The 15,339-nt window shown below is 53.5% G+C and overlaps 1 protein-coding gene across 1 annotated transcript in view; it reads left to right on the forward strand.

Moving 5' to 3' along the window:
- The window catches only part of P3H2 (prolyl 3-hydroxylase 2), a 68,627-nt gene extending 58,610 nt beyond the window's left edge, over positions 1–10,017 (forward strand). Inside the window, exons 10-15 of the mRNA XM_077348006.1 lie at positions 1,593–1,688; positions 3,349–3,499; positions 3,925–4,042; positions 4,725–4,800; positions 7,433–7,573; positions 9,835–10,017. Coding sequence (XP_077204121.1) covers positions 1,593–1,688; positions 3,349–3,499; positions 3,925–4,042; positions 4,725–4,800; positions 7,433–7,573; positions 9,835–9,927 — 675 coding nt within the window. The 3' untranslated portion in view covers positions 9,928–10,017. The remainder of the gene's footprint in view (positions 1–1,592; positions 1,689–3,348; positions 3,500–3,924; positions 4,043–4,724; positions 4,801–7,432; positions 7,574–9,834) is intronic.
- Positions 10,018–15,339: the final 5,322 nt, after the last annotated feature.

Genomic DNA, 15,339 nt, shown 5'->3' on the forward strand with positions numbered 1-15,339 from the left:
ACGGGTCATTCCTGCCTTGGCCTCCCTGAATTCGCTGGGGGCCACATACTGAGGGGGAGGGTGTACCAGGCTATGCACCCCAACATAATGCGGCTGTTAGCAAGCAATCCTGCTGGGGTCCCGAGGTACGTCCTCCAGTCTGCTGGACTCCATTCGTTGGTCCTCTCTCTGTGTTGTGCGCCATCAAGCGTCTTCTCACTTAGGGGAACCCGAGGGAAACTATGACCTCCTGACAGCCAGCATGGGGCGGTGCTTCTGGAGAGCTGGGCTTGATTCCCCACTCCTCCTCCACATGCAGCCCACTGGGTGACCTGGGGCCAGTTACAGTTCTTTTAAAGCTCACAGAGCAGTTCTCTCAGAGCTCTCTCAGCCCCACCTACCTCCCAGGGTGTCTGTAGTGGGGAAGGGAAGAGAAAGGTGTTTGTAAGTTGCTTTGAGACTCCTTCAGGTAGTGGAAAGTGGTTTATAAAAAAAACAGTTCTTCTTTTACTGTCTTTATCAGCCATACTCAGAACTTGCAAAGAAGAAGAGGGAAGATTGAGGGAGCTCGGTCTGTTTAGTCTAGAGAGGAGGCGACTGAGAGTGGATCTGATAACCCTCTTCAAGTAGTTAAAAGGCTGCCATATGGAGGATGGAGCAGAATTGTTCTCTCTTGCCCCGGAGGGACAGACCAGAACCAACGTGTTGACATTCATTCAAAAGAATTTTCAGCTAAACATCCGGAAGAAGTTCCTGACGGTCAGAGCAGTTTCTCAGTGGAACAGGCTTCCTCGGGAGGTGGTGGGTTCTCCATCTTTGGAGATTTTTAAACAGAGGCTGGAGAGCCATCTGATGGAGAGGCTGATTCTGTAAATTTGGGCAGATGGTGAGTGGGTGGGCAGGAGGGATTGTGTCCGTGCTTGGCTCTTGTGGCCCTTTCCTTGCAAGACCAGGGAAATGCCAATTGCCACTTTAGGGTCAGAAGGTGAATTTCCTGCAGACCAGACTGGCCAGGGATTCTAGGGGGGGGTTTGGAGAGCGAGATATCATCTGGGCATGGAATTGGGGTCACTTTGGGTGGGCAGGTAGTTGTGAATTTCCTGCATTCTGCAGGGGGCAGGGCTAGATGGCTCTGGAGGTCCCAACTCTATGATTCTATGATTCTAAGAAGAGTTGGGTTTTAGGTCCTGCTTTTCTCTACCCGAAGGAGTCTCAAAGCGGCTTCCAATTGTCTTCCCTTCCTCTCCCCGCAACTGACATCCTGTGAGGTGGGTGAGGCTGAGAGAGCTCTGAGAGAACCGGACTGGCCCAAAATCACCCTTCTGGCTTTGTGTGGAGGAGGAGTGGGGATTCAAACCCAGTTCTCCAGGTTAGAGTCCACCACCACGCTTAACCACTACGTCAGAGTCTCTCTCCAAGGCTTCTTTGGCAGAATTCTTTGGCCATTTCTGGTTGGGCCTTCCTGAGTGGACAGTGCTGCCCTTGAGGGCCTGATCCAGCAGAAGGCAGCTTTGTGCGTTCATGGGTGTGCCTGTGTGAGGGAGGAACAGGTGGGCAGAGAGCGTCCCTGACGACACCCCTCTGAGCTCTGCCCCACTTTCCTCCTGTTTCAGGGCATCATCCTGGCTGGCGACGGGTACAGAGGGAAGACCTCGCCCCACACCCCCAACGAGCGCTTTGAGGGGGCCACCGTGCTGAAGGCTCTCAAGGTGAGAGTTTCCCTGGGCAACTCTGCGTGTTCAGTTCTTTCTCCACCAGCTGCCTCACCACTAAAAGGCTTGGTTTTTTAAAAGTCAACCTAAAGACACACCGGGTGGCACGCTGGGTCTATTTATCTGTTTGTTCGATGTTTAGCCCACCCCTTTTGAACAACTCGAGGCGGGTTCCATCAGACATGAAACCCAGACACAAAGCAAGAAGAAGCAGAGAATCAGAGAATCATAGTCGGAAGGGAACACAGAGGCCATCTAGTCCAACTCCTTCTCAGTGCAGGATCAGCCTAAAACACAGTTTGTCCCGTCACTGCTGGAAGGCTGCCAGGGCAGGGCTAGGCCAAGATGGGCGGCTGAGCCAGTCTGTCTGCAGCAGGAGGAAAGAGCCAGAATCTGGCAGCCCATGAAAGCCTCACACAGTTGGTGGCAGGAGAGGCGATTGCATGAGCCACAGCTCCCTTCTTCTGTGTGGGGAGTTCATCACCTCCCAGGCAGCTGCTGGACTATTCAGATCCACCCGGTACTTTCCACCCATAATTTAAGCCCATTACTGAGGTCCTCTCCTCTGCTGCCCACAGGACCCTCTCCCTGCCCTCCTCCAAGGGACAGCCTTTCAGCTACTTCCAGAGAGCCCTCCTGCCCCCTCTCAGCCTCCTCCTCTCCAGACTGAACCTTCCCAGGTCCCTCCGCCTTCCCTCCTAGGGCCCCGGATCAGCCTCCTCGCTCTCCTTGGCCCCCTCTCCATTCTGTCTGAAGTGAGACCCCAAGAACTGCACACAGGACCCCGATGAGGTGTCCAGTGGGACTTTGGCATACTGTGACTTGGGTGTCAATGAGGTGCCCCTTAAAAACGGTTTGGAAAGCTGCAGGTCAAACAGCCTCCGTCTGAAGAAGTCTCCTTGCCCACCAAATACCTTGAATAAAGCTTTGTTCTTGGCAGACGGAAGGGTCTCCCTCGGAGAGTGGGGGCCCCCCCTTTACTGGATGCTTTTAGGAGGAGACGGGATGAGCAGCTCTCAGGGGTGGGTGGCTTTTAAGTCCCCGAGAAGTGGGGGGGTGGGGTGGGGGGAGACTGGCTGGCCCTCTGCGGTCTCTTCCCGCTCTGGGATTCTGATTCTTAAAGGTGCCACTGGACTCAAGCTGTATAAAAACAGGGGCATTTCTCCCAGTCCTCGGCTGATGTCTCCAGCAGTTCCAAGGATTGGTTGTTCATTTCTGCACGGACCTAAGAAGAGCCGGTCTTCAGGCAATGCCTGGATGTCTCATCCCTTTCTGAGGTTTCATGTTTGGGCCATGGATAGATTGCCTTTGAAGACAGAAGTGTGCAGCTGTTCCCATGGGTGAATGTCTAGGGAAGGGCTAGTCAAACAAGGGCCCTCCAGGTGTTCATGGACAACAATTCCCATGAGCCCCTGCCAGCACTGTAGTCCATGGACATCTGGAGGGCCCCAGTTTGCCTACCCCTGGTCTAGGGTGAGAAAGAACAGGACCGCAAACAGGACTGGGGAAGAGTTAAGGGTGCAGCGTCAGTGGACCTGGGGGAGAAGAGAGCTGTCTTGCCTGTTCACGGCCCCACTCTCTGGATTTCAGTGTCCGCAGGCTTGGCTCCGTTGACAGTCCCTTTGTATTGCTGACTCATCCTTTTCCTGGCCTGCAGTTTGGATACGAGGGGCGTGTCCCTCTGAAGAGTGCCCGCCTCTTCTACGATGTCAGCGAGAAAGCCCGCCGGATCGTGGAGTCCTACTTCCTGCTTAATTCCACCCTGTTCTTCTCCTACACGCATCTGGTGTGTCGGACGGCCCTACCAGGTAAGTCGGGTCCCAAGGGGGGGGGGGCTGAGGCTCAGGGGCAGAGCAGCCGCTTGGCATGCAGAAGGGCGCAGGGGCCAGCCAACCCCGGGGCCAGAGCTTCCTGCCAACTGCCCCACTCCCAGGCAGGAGCACCAAACCAGCCCCTGCAACCAATCCGTGGGGCCAGATCTTTGCGGGAAGCCCCACCAGCTCCACCGGGGCCATCCGATCGCAGCTGAATCACGGCCGCCCCGGAGAGCTTTTGAGGCAAGAGGTGCCCAGGGGTGCTTTGCCGTGTCCCGCCTCTGGGCTTCCTGGGCTTCCTGGTCGCTGTCCCACCTGAGGACTCGCCAGGGTCGATCCTGCTTGGCTTCGGAGATCTGATGAGATTGGATGAGCCTGGGCCAAGCGGGTCGGAACCCTTCTCCTCTCCTCTCCGGCAGGCCAGCAGAGCCAGAGGAACGACCTGAGCCATCCCATCCACGCGGACAACTGCCTCCTGGACCCGGAAGCCCACGAGTGCTGGAAGGAGCCCCCGGCGTACACCTTCCGTGACTACAGGTACGGCCCGTCAAGGTGGGAGAAGGACTCCCGGGTGCTGCAGGGGACACAGCCCTGCAGCCTTCTCGTCACTCCTCCAAGGGCAGCGCTGGGGTGGTTTTTCCCTGTCCTGCGAATAAGGAGGCTGGGGGGGGCAGGGGGGAGGGCTGGGACAGTTGCCAAAGGCTGCCCAAGGACTGCCAGGCAGAGACCTCTTTTAAGCCAGAGATTTCCTGGTCTCAAACGGCAGACCCTAATTGGGAAGGCTCAGTGGAGGCTTCTCTGCTTGGCCTGCAGAAGGTCCCCCGTTCAACCCCCGGCAGCATCTCCAGTTAGGAGGACCAGCAGGAGGGGATTGAAAGATCTCTGCCTGAGGCCCTGGAGAGCAGCTGCCAGCCTGAGCAGACAAGATTGATTTTGCGAGGTGGGGGGCTGTGACTCCATGGGAAGGAACCTGTAGATGTCCCTGGTTCAAACTCCAGTGTCTCCAGTTAGAAGGACCAAGCAGGAGGTAACGGGAAGGACCTCTCCTTGCCTGTGTCTCTGAGGTCACTCTGCCAGTCTGAGTAGGCAATGCTGATCTTGGTCTGATTCAGTGTGAAGCTTCATGCGTGACCAGAGCAGAGCTTACTTCAGTGTAAACGTGCAATGGATTGGGCTGTGACTAATCTGCCTCTGACATTCCTGCTTCTTCTGCTTCCAGCGCTCTTCTGTACATGAACAGTGACTTTGAAGGGGGCGAATTCATCTTTACAGAAATGGATGCCAAGACCGTGACGGTGAGCAAAGCCCTTCCTCGGCTTTGGGCTGGTCGGAGCCTCCCAGCAGCCTGGCTGGGTCAGCCCTTGGCCCACGTGCGGCCCCACCCCTGCTGCACACAGACTGAAGCACCTCCCCAGGGGTCCCCCCACACAGGCCCAGGGCCAGAAGAGAAGTCAAAAGTCCTCAAAAGACTGTGGGACCCAATTGCAGGGAGCAGCAGGGGGTTCCTTGAAGGGTCTTCCTTCCTTCCAAGTAAACATAGAGCAGGAATCTTTGCAAATTTCCCATTTTTAAAAAAGAAAAATTGAACCCTGTGCTTTTTGAGGGAGCAGAAACTTGTCCTACAAATTATTGTACTCCCCCCCAAAAATGATTTTTAAAATTCTCAAGGCATTCTTTTGGTGGGCCCCAAAATTTCCATCAGAAGACATGAGGAGAAAAGTTATTTGACTTGCATACTGTGAGTGAAACTTTCTCTTAAAACGCATTTCACCCATTTAAAAAGAAACAAATATTTCATGGTGGTTTTTTTTTTAAGTGCTTCTCCAAATGTTCCAATTTTCCCCTCCGAATTTTTTAAATTCGGGAGGGAGGGGGGGAACCAGACTAAAAATATTTTCTCAGGGGTTGTGGGTTGTGTGTTTTTCTTCTTCTGGGCCTTCACATCTCCATGCCAAAATCTCCCTGCCAGGTTTATTTATTTAAAACATTTGTATGCCACCTTTCCACCTGATCAGGGTCCATGTGGCAGCAAACATTAAAACATTAAAGAATTTAAAATACAGTTAAAACAACAGCATTCCGTTACAAACACTAAAGCAAACAGCACGATGAGACCGAAGGCCAGGAGGCACCAGAAGAAGGAGGCAGGCAAATCTCTCTGGGGACGGAGTTCCCGAGTTGTGCTGCTGAAGAGGGGGGGGGGGGCTGTAGATCGGCAGAAAAGAGCCGGAGTCCAGGAGCACCTTCCAGGCTGGTGTCATTTGGGGCAGGGGAGGCGTTTCCAAGAGTCACGGCCCACCACTCCTGATAGATCAAAACGAGGAGCTGTTTCAGTTGGGCCTGTGCGATTAGTTTTGGATAGACCCAAAAGGACTCAAATCAGTCTTGATTTGGACACTTTTTGGACAAATACGGTCCAAATTGCACTTCCCCCTAAGTTAAACTGCCCAAATCAGCACCTTCAGTTGTGATTTCAAAGGCCGCAGGAGTAGCGCATTCTTAGACACTGCCGTAGAGCTGAGTTGGGAAGACTGTGGAAACCACGGTTCACTTTCGACATGAACATACATGACAGAGGAGGGCGACGAGGATGATCTGGGGCCAAGGGACCAAGCCCTCTGAAGATAGGTTGAGGGACTTGGGAATGTTCAGCCTGGAGAAAAGGAGGTTGAGAGGGGACATGATAGCCCTCTTTAAGTATTTGAAAGGTTGTCACTTGGAGGAGGGCAGGAGGCTGTTTCTGCTGGCTGCAGAGGAGAGGACACGCAGTAATGGGTTTAAACTTCAAGTACAACGATATAGGCTAGATATCAGGAAAAAGTTTTTCACAGTCAGAGTAGTTCAGCAGTGGAATAGGCTGCCTAAGGAGGTGGTGAGCTCCCCCTCACTGACAGTCTTCAAGCAAAGGTTGGATACACACTTTTCTTGGATGCTTTAGGATGCTTAGGGCTGATCCTGCGTTGAGCAGGGGGTTGGACTAGATGGCCTCTATGGCCCCTTCCCATTCTAGGAGTCTAGTTCAGCAGTGGAATAGGCTGCCTAAGGAGGTGGTGAGCTCCCCCTCACTGGAAGTCTTCAAGCAAAGGTTGGATACACACTTTTCTTGGATGCTTTAGGATGCTTAGGGCTGATCCTGCGTTGAGCAGGGGGTTGGACTAGATGGCCTCTATGGCCCCTTCCCATTCTAGGAGTCTAGTTCAGCAGTGGAATAGGCTGCCTAAGGAGGTGGTGAGCTCCCCCTCACTGGAAGTCTTCAAGCAAAGGTTGGATACACACTTTTCTTGGATGCTTTAGGATGCTTAGGGCTGATCCTGCGTTGAGCAGGGGGTTGGACTAGATGGCCTGTAGGGCCCATTCCAACTCTAGGATTCTGTGATTCTATGATTCTATGACATTGTAATGCACTTCTGTGCTTATCTGTGTGAGGTTGCAAATGAACTGGCGTTAGGCTCCGTTCGTCAGCCTTTCCTGCCACCTCCTGGCCTCGCCTGGCAATTACACTTTGTGGGCAGCCGTCTGGGTCTGAAGCAGCAGCCCAAAGTTTAGAACCCGGCCAGGCACCTCCAGACTCACACAGCCTTATCCAGGGCATGAGCTTCCGTGGGCACACACCTTTGCTCAGGTGCAATCTCCCACCTTCTCTGGGAGGGGAGCCAAAGTGGAGAAATAGACATTGTATCTGAGGAAGGGTGCATGCCCACAGATGCTCATGCCCTGAATATAACTGTGGGTCTCTGAGGTGCCCCTGCCCAAGGGGTTGGCAGGTAACAGTGGGTGAGCGACTGGGATGTGAGTGTCCTGCATAGTGCAGGGGGTTGGACTAGATGACCCAGGAGGTCCCTTCCAACTCTGAGATTCTGTGATTCTAGGATTCCTTGTCCGTGACTTGAGCGTAGTTACAAGGACGGTGTTCTTGATCTCCGACAGGCCTTCATCAAGCCAAAGTGTGGGCGAATGATCAGTTTCTCATCCGGCGGGGAGAACCCTCATGGCGTGAAGGCCGTCACCAAGGGCCAGCGGTGTGCAGTTGCTTTGTGGTTCACCCTAAATCCGCTCCACCGAGAAGTGGTGAGTTTTCTGGTGCTGGGGCAGCTGGAGGGGAAGGATTACACCGCAGCTGTTCTCTTGAAAACGAAGGAGTGGGTTGACAGCTGCCCCCCGCGCTAAGACCTCCTCTGGGGAAAGGGCCACTGTCCTTCCTTCACACACACAGGCGGGCCAACAGTGCTTGGCTATCTGCATGCCCATTTTGAGTCCTGAATTCTGTTCAGGGAAGGATGTTGGCCCATGGAAGATGGGGCACGCCAGAACGGATAGGGGGCTTTCAGGGTAACAGGATGGGTCAGGAAAAGGGGGGCAGATACGTAGATGGTCCTTCCATGTTCCAAGATATTTTAGAAGGAGCAGTGAGGCAGTTCTGTGCCATCCACCTGGATGGAACAAACAAATGTGCCTGTAAATTCTTTGAGGCTTGATTCGGGTGGGCGCCATGTTGGTCTGAAGCAGCAGGACGCTGCTTGAGTCCAGGGGCATATTGAAGACCAAACTCAAACTCTGATATTTGTAGACTGGATCCATTTCAAATGGCTGATGAGGAATTAGGTCTCTGTTTCCTACATCATGTTCCCAACCCCTGCAGATAGAAAGATGGATAACCTGATTGGTTACCCTTGTCTTTCTCTAGGAGGGGAGAGGCTGGGGCTTCGTAGCGGGGCATGTTCTTGGCACGCAGAAGGTCCCAGGTTCATCCCCAGTCTCTCCAGTTAAAGAAGCAGGCAGGAAGCGATGGGAAAGACCTTCGCATGAGACCCCGGAGAGCCACTGCTGATCTGTGTAGACAAGACTGACCTTGCTGGACCGAGGTCTGATTCAGTAGCTACATGGGCACCTATTGTCTGCGGTGGGGCTTTGGGTCAGCGGCAGAGCATGTGTCTGCCTTGCAGAAGGTCCCCGGCTCCATCCCCGGCATCTCCAGCTGAAAGGACAAGGCAGGAGGGGAGAGGAAAGAGTCCAGACTCCCTGCCTGACCAAGGAAGCTTTGATCCTGGGAAGCTCTTGTAGATCTTGAAGGTGCCGCAGGATCTGAATCTGACTGTTCTCCTGCAGGCCAACCCAGCTAGCCTCGGAAACAACCTCCTAGAAAAGTCCTTTAAATGCTGCTGCAGCCTTGAGGAAGTGGCTCGGATCCTGTCTTCAGGGCTGGAGTCCAGGGACACCTTTAGGACTGACCAAGTGTCATTCTGCGCATAAGCTTCCATGCTGCATGCACACACTTCTTCAGATATGTTGAGGGTGAGCAGCAAACTGGCATGCAGCAGAACAAAGTTGTTGGACAGCTGCAAGGACCAGTCCTGAATAGCTAGCTTTGTTTATATAGTCACCATTTGTTTGGGTTTAATCCCAAGGGGAAATCTCGTGAAGGGAACGACTCTGCTGTCTGTTAGTTTGCTGTTCACCCCCGTCCTATATGTATGGGCCAGTAACACCCATTTTAGTGCATTGGAAAAAGGGTACATGCACATGAAAACTTACACCCAGAATTAAACTCTGTGGTTCTTCAAGGAGCCCCAGGACTCGACCTTAGTTCTAGCTTAGGGCAGATCCTGCACTGAGCAGGGGGTTGGACTAGATGGCCTGTATGGCCCCTTCTAACTCTATGATTCTATGATTCTCTGATACTTCTTCACACCTACACAGCCTCTCCCCCGAAGACAAGGAAGGTGGTGGTGATCCAATAGCGGAAAATGTTTGCAAATTTCTGAGTCACGCAGAAGCAGAGCTTGGTGGCACCAAACAGCTCTATGTCCCCAAAATCTGCTTGATTCTTGTCGGCAGAGTTTGAATATGCAAAGGAGCAAATCATCAGAGTTTTTAAAGAATGAAATCACTTTTATTCAGAAGAGAAACAACTTAGTGTGGGAAAGAGAGAGAGACCTGCCCAGCTAGCAGTTATCTAGAGTCATTCCATCTGTTCAACTGCTGTTCTGGAAGCAAGCAGGGAGGAAGTGACCTCGAAGGATCAGGAAGTCTCTTGTTGAGCCAATCAGGACACAGGAGGAGCTAATTTGAATAGCTTCGGGAAGTTCCTATTCTAACTGTGTTAAACACACATCTCCTCCAATGCCCCTTGCAGGACACTCTTTATATTCTGCTCAGTCATGCGTTCTGAGGATCATGCATATTCCTACTTTTCTAAGATGCTGCTGGTCTCAAATCCGGAGGGTCTATCTATACCTGCAGTGCTCTCTCTCTCTCTCTCCCTCTCTTTCTCTCTCTCCCTCTCCCAGCTGTTCTCCGTCTCTTAAATCTTCTCTTTCTGCTTTCCCCAGGAGCGGATCCAAGCAGACGAAGTAATCGCGGCGTTAAACCAGGAGTATCTCGAACCCGGCAACCTGGGCATCAACCCCAAGGACGAGCTATGAGCCAGGCCCACGGACACACAATCCAAACTCTCTCTCTCTCACTATAAATATATATATATATATTTATTTAATATTTGTTTAAAAATCTTATCAGAACCTTTTATTTTTGTACAAAGCCTTGGTCTAAGTTAACGGACAGGTTTGCTACGGAGAGAAAGGCGGTGGGATTCCAGAGAAATAAAGGCCTCTCCCTTGCCCGGGCACAGGGCTCGGCTCCTGCCTTTTTTTCCTGCCGGTCCTCGGGAATCTCCCCTTGGGATGCTCCAGCGGGCCTCTGGATCCCCATCCCACTCTGCAGCCCGGTGCGTCTGTCTCCTGCGCTCTGAAGGCAGCTTCTCGGCCTCTTATCCCAGAGGGTTCCCTGGCGAGGCGTTCTTTTCGGCTGCTCCTGACCGGGGTGGCCCCGGACCGCCCGATCCCGTCAGACCTCAGAAGCTCAGCAGAGTGGGCCGTGCCAAGTACTTGGATGGGAGACCTCCAAGGAACACCCGGGGCATCGTGATGCCGGGCAGGCGATAGAAACCACCCCCAAATGCCTCTTGCCCGGCTGCCGGACAGTCCTCGGATCTCCTGGCAACGCAGCGTGGATGCCATACGATAAACGAGCAAATACTTCCAGCTGTGCCCGGTCTCAGCCCCCTAAGTTTTAAAAGGTTTTCTGGGGCTCACCCCCTGAGGAGCCGGCATTGGGTCACTCTCGGTGTCTGACCTCTCTGCAGAGGGAGCCTGGGTGCCGGTAGAAGGGCTGTGCAATCTGGTTTCAAGTTCTCTGCACAAATTTGGCTCACTTGAACAATTTGCAATGTTGGCCTTCTCTCAGATGACGCTGCTTCTGGGTCTGTCCCTTGCTCATTGAAGAAGGGGGACTGAAGGTGACAGGGGCCGTGCATGCTGCAGTCGGGGAGGGATGGTCCTTTGGACCCAGCACTCTGTGTATGCCCAGACGTCACAGGCAGAACAATTTGCTGGTAGCCCTTCCCCCAGCCTTTTATCTCTTTTATCTCTTACATCCGGTCTTTAAACACGGTCTGTGGTCACTTGTCTTTCAGCAGACCTAACTCCCCTGAGCGTAAATCACCCTCTTGGAGATCCAGCTTTGCTGCCGGCCTCCCTGTTATCCCGGGGTGCTGACTTCCAGAGGTTAATTCTTATTGTCTTTACCTTGACCCTCCCTGGATGAGGATCCAGGTGAACTTCCCAGTGGGAAAAAAGGGAACTCCTGTCTATATGGGAGGGGGGGGACACTCCTGTATCTGGCCACATCGGGAACTAAATCCCAGAGAGCAACCTGGACACTTCTGGGGCTGGGACACAGAAAGGGGCTTGACCAGCACATGGCGGGGTGGGGCGGGGAGGGGAGGGGCAGGGCAGGGCAGGGCGGGGGGCTTCCTCCTGTTTTCAATGAGATGGAGGACCTTGGTACAAAGAGAGCTAAAAGAGATACCCAAACTGACAGCTGCCTTAAAGCCTGGGAGAGCTGCGCTGGGGAAGGTCGAGGGTCAGGAATTGGCCGCTGCTCAGGCAGGCTCCAGGGGGGTCACAGCTGGACCATCTTTGGGAGGGACCGTCTAAATGGCTCATCCGTCTGCCAATCAACGAGGGCCACAACCCACCAGCACTGCCTCTGCACCAGTCTCAGTGCGTTCTTCCATGGGGCACTTCTGTTCCCAAGGGGTTTGCTCAAGGGCATGTCGCTTGGGCTCTTCTCTGCCTCTTCCCGGGCCAAGGGCTTGCTGCAACGGCCCGTCCTTTGCTTCTCGGCCCATTGGCAGAACCGGCCCCTGGCAGGCCTGCAGCACCCTCTGCACCCACCGCACCTGCACCTTCAGGATGCGCCCTTTCCGGGCATCGCGAGTAACCAGAGGCTGCCTGGCTGTCGGGAAGCCAGCGGAGACTTCAAGATTTATCGAGAGGCAGGCAACTCGGAGAATGGAACCAGGTGTCCTCCTTCTGCCTGGATTCGCAAAACACTGGAACAAGAATTAAAGTATTATTTTTTACTATATTTATATTTATATTTATATTTATATTTATATTTATATTTATATTTATATTTATATTTATATTTATATTTATATTTATATTTATATTTATATTTATATTTATATTTATATTTATATTTATATTTATATTTATATTTATATTTATATTTATATTTATATTTATATTCTGCGCTATCTCATAGGATTCAGGGTGGTTTACAGTAGGATAAGACACATAAAATTAGTGTAAGAATATAAATTCTTACCGCCTAAGGAGGTGGTGAGCTCCCCCTCAGTGGCAGTCTTCAAGCAAAGGTTGGATACACACTTTTCTTGGATGCTTTAGGATGCTTAGGGCTGATCCTGCGTTGAGGAGGGGGTTGGACTAGATGGCCTGTGTGGCCCCTTCCAACTCTATGATTCTATGATTCTAAATATAAATCAGCACATTAAATTATAATATTAAAACAAATATTCAACCACTGTCCGCTCCCCTGTCCCGGGAGAGAAGGAGGGGCTTATGAAGATGCTCCGTGGAAACCGGCCAGTGGATTCTGACAGGGGCCAATAGAGCGGAGGGTTCTGGGCCGCAGCTGCAGGCCTGGCGGGAGAGGTCCGTCTTCCAAGGTCCGAGGTCCTGCAGGGCTCTGGTCTCACTTGGCATACCATCCCACCAGGCAGGAGCCGGGGCAGAAAAGACCCTGGTCCTGGTGAGGCCAGTCAAATCTTTTTGGGGCTGGGTATCTGAAGCAGATTCTGCTGGCTAGATCCTCATGCTCTCTGGGGAACAGGTAGTCCCGTAGCAGTGAAGGTCCCGACCATTTAGGGCTTTAAAAGTGAGAACTAAGACCTTGATCTGATCTTGAACTGTTCTTGAACTGAGACCTGATTTAGCCTTCAATGAGCCAATGTAGCTGGGAGAGGACAAGTCCTAAATGGGCCCTCCATCATATCCCACATTGCCACATTCTGGCCAAGTTGAAGTTTCTGGGTCAGTCTCAGGGGCAGCCCTATGTAGAGCGAGTTACAGTAGTCCAGCCTGGAGGTCACCATGGCTGGAGTGCAGTGGCTAGAGAGGGCACTAAGTGCTGACAGAGAGGGCACTAATTGTTGGGCCTGGTAGGTATGATGGTGAGCACCATTTGTGGCCTGGGCCTGCATGGCTAAGGAGGGATCTGGAGTCACACCCAGGTTCCTAACAGTCTCTGAACTCCTGAACTGGATTCCATCAGGAGCCGGGAGTTGCAGTGGCCCACCTGGGCATGCTGGCCCAGCCCAAGAACCTCCATCGTAGTTGGATTTAACTTCAGCCGACTCTGCTTGAGCCCATCCACCACCGCCTCCGGACCTCTGGCCAAGGGGCCCGGGAGGTAGACAGATGGCCATCCATCCACACATACAGCTATTGAAGGCAACCCAGCCCCACAGTCTGGATCAAGGGGGCAAGGAGACGCATGCAGATGCTAAACCTCGGGGAGAGGATATCTCCCTGCAGGACCCTGCAAATTGGGAGAAGACTCATGGGTGGGCATCTTGGCCTGCTTGTTTATTTATTCATTTCCCACTGTTATCAGGGAACCGTCTTGCAGCGGGTTACAGAGATAAAGACATTAAAAGGCCCCTACAAGTGGCAAAGTCACTGCCAGACTGTGGCTTCTCAGATTTGGGCGTTGGAAGAGTCGTGTCTCTTCTGGGATTGTATGGGATGCTGCCATTGTGCTGTGGGGCTTCAGAGTGGCGGCCTCTAATCTGGAGGATCAGGACTGATTCCCTCCCCCTCCTCCCCCTCCACAGGCAGACAGCTGGGTGACCTTGGGCCAGGCCCAGTTCCCTTGGAGCTCTCTCCGGGGAGAGGAAGGGAAGGTGATTGGAAGCCACTTTGAGTAAAGAGCAGGTGACGACAACCCAATCCGGTGGCTTGCCCTGTTGCCCTGAAGCCACAGAATGGAACTGTGCTGGTCTTAGCGGGGCCCCTGGAGTCCAGCTCTGCCCTAATGGTTGTGCAGCCACGGAGATCTGGTTGAGCCGACCCCTGCAGGCTGCCTGGGCGACCATCCAACGAAGCACTAGGAAAGAGCGAGGGTGCACCATCAAGACTCCCGAGATTTGCAGCAGGGGAGAAGCTTTTGTGAGTCGCTGCTCCCTGCCTGTTGCAGTTCACTTGGACCGCGGTGAGGTCTGCTGCAGTGCATCCTGCTGCTATTCTGCTGCCTGCCAGCAGGAGGCGCTCCTGCAGTTCTTAACGCCGCAGTGAGGGCTAACGTGGCAAGGCCATTGTGTGCAGCGAGCAGAGGGAGCTTTGCAAGGACAACAGAGCGGGCCCCTGGCAGATGGCGCAAGGGCGCACTCCCCAGTTCCTTCTGCCCGGGGGAGGAAAAGTGCCAGGCCAAGCCCCAGTAAGCTCCCGGGTGAGGAAAGGAGCCTTCGGTGTGGGGCTGGAAAAGAGTCTGAATGGCCTACCACACCTTGCGTGGATGAAAGATTGATTCACAATGCAGAGCTCTCAGCTGGAAGCCAACGGATTATCTGATCTATCCCTGGGAGGTGAGCCATGGAGCTCGGCAAGGACCTGGCTTACCCCACAGAGGGCCACACCCTGCGCTCCAATCTGGCAGGGTGGGACTGGGACTGGTTGGGTAGCTTCAGCACCTCGCTCCTGTGTGCCTGCAAACCAGGCCCTGTTTTCGGAGCCCTGGGAAGGCTCTGCTCCAAAATGGCCGAACCCTCCGCGGAGGTGATTCCCCGTCCCACTTTCCCTTGGGCCGACTCCTCTGCTGAAATCCACGGCACCGAAATCTCCCGGCAAGTTTGGGACACTTCTGCAGGCCTACCGGCCTTTTGACTGGGAAAAGCTTTCCTCCTTGTCAAACTCCAGGGGGGCCCTGGAGGTCTCCTCCTCTTACAAGGGATCTGCCCACAGAGATGCCCTCATTTGGGTCCCCTGGGCAAGTCCAACCCCATGAGATCTAGGGTTGTGTGCTTCAGCTCACTTCGGCCGCTTAGGTGATCACTGATGCCAGAGCCGTGGCCCGGAGAGGAGGGGCGGCAGCAGCACGCCAACTGGCCCCTCCTCTCTGCACTACGGTGCTGGCCTCCTACACACTACTTCAAGATTCGGTGATCACCAAGGTGGCCGAACCAAGCTGAAGCGCGTAACCCTACTTGGAAGCTAAGCAGGGCTGATCCTGGCTAGTACGTGGATGGGAGGCCACCAAAGAACTGGGCAGGAGTTTCTCCAAGGGAAACTGGGGGGGGGGGGATCATGGCACAGAGGCAGGCAAGGGCAAACCCCCTCCAAGCACCCCGTGCTGGACTGCTGGATAATCCTTGGATCGCCTGGCTTTACGACACAAAGCAGAGAGTAAATAAACATTTACAGAGCTCGGGCCTCCTGGAGAAAGTGGCAGCTTTAGAGGGCGACGTCCAGGAC

Source organism: Paroedura picta, chromosome 8, assembly GCF_049243985.1.
Source record: "Paroedura picta isolate Pp20150507F chromosome 8, Ppicta_v3.0, whole genome shotgun sequence".
NCBI classification, from domain to species: Eukaryota; Metazoa; Chordata; class Lepidosauria; order Squamata; family Gekkonidae; genus Paroedura; species Paroedura picta.